The following is a 1,008-nucleotide window of genomic DNA, read 5'->3' on the forward strand; positions in this document are numbered from 1 at the left end:
AATAAAAAACACAGAGATATACAATAAATACATATTGTTTGCATGCATTTATTACACAACAAATACAATAGTCAAACTGAGTGTTTAACACATGAATGAAATAATGTTTAAATGTTTAAATTAGCAACCATGGTTATTCACATTGGTGAACACTATAGTTGAATGGTGCATGAAAAAAAATGTGAAAGAAAAATGGTGGAAAGTAGCGTACTCAACTAAATAAATTAGTATGCTGGTTTGTAGGCCGGAGCGGAGTAAGCTGGTGCAGAGTGTGCGGGTGCTGGGTAAGCTGGTGCAGAGTATGCCGGTGCTGAGTAAGCTGGTGCAGAGTAAGCTGGCTTGTAGGCTGGGGCAGAGTGAGCGGGTGCAGAGTATGCTGGTGCAGAGTGAGCGGGTGCAGAGTATGCTGGTGCAGAGTAAGCTGGCTTGTAGGCTGGGGCAGAGTGAGCGGATGCAGAGTATGCTGGGGCAGAGTGAGCGGGTGCAGAGTATGCTGGTGCAGAGTGAGCGGGTGCAGAGTATGCTGGGGCAGAGTGAGCGGGTGCAGAGTATGCTGGTGCAGAGTGAGCGGGTGCAGAGTATGCGGGTGCGGAGTAAGCTGGCTTGTAGGCTGGGGCAGGTGTGCTGTACGGTGCCTTGTAACCTTGGCTGTGTCCTTCGATTTTCTTGACTTCAGCGTTGAAACCGCTGTGGTCATCGGCAGTGTATTCGACGACGCGGGTGGAACCATCGGCTTCCAAAAGGCTGTAAGTTCCCTTGACGTTACCGTTTCCGTCGCTGGATTCGGATTGGCTGTGCACGTCGTAAGTGTGTGGGTCGTTTACGCTGTATTCGAAGTTGTACGGGGTTGGGGCGTATGCGTGTTCAGCTTCAGCGTGATGCGCTGGGTATGCCGGGGCGGCGTATTGGGCGAGTGTGGTGGCCACGCAGGCGGCGAAAATGATCATCTGAAATTGAAAAATGTTTTTTTTTCTTATATGAACGGTTTTTTTATGAATTTATTTGAAA

At 48.8% G+C, this 1,008-nt stretch overlaps 1 protein-coding gene across 1 annotated transcript; it reads right to left on the reverse strand.

The window, feature by feature from the left end:
- Positions 1 to 19: 19 nt before the first annotated feature.
- LOC100168571 (cuticle protein 7) lies at positions 20 to 972 on the reverse strand. The gene has a single exon (XM_008187961.3). The coding sequence runs from the start codon at positions 945 to 947 to the stop codon at positions 225 to 227; it is 723 nt and encodes a 240-aa protein (XP_008186183.1). The 5' UTR covers positions 948 to 972; the 3' UTR covers positions 20 to 224.
- Between the last annotated feature and the right edge of the window lie 36 nt (positions 973 to 1,008).

Source organism: Acyrthosiphon pisum, chromosome A1, assembly GCF_005508785.2.
Source record: "Acyrthosiphon pisum isolate AL4f chromosome A1, pea_aphid_22Mar2018_4r6ur, whole genome shotgun sequence".
Taxonomy (NCBI): domain Eukaryota; kingdom Metazoa; phylum Arthropoda; class Insecta; order Hemiptera; family Aphididae; genus Acyrthosiphon; species Acyrthosiphon pisum.

What these genes read in the sequence shown, in the direction of transcription:
- LOC100168571 (XM_008187961.3), bottom strand. Translation starts at nt 947, where the DNA reads ATGATCATTTTCGCCGCCTGCGTGGCCACCACACTCGCCCAATACGCC.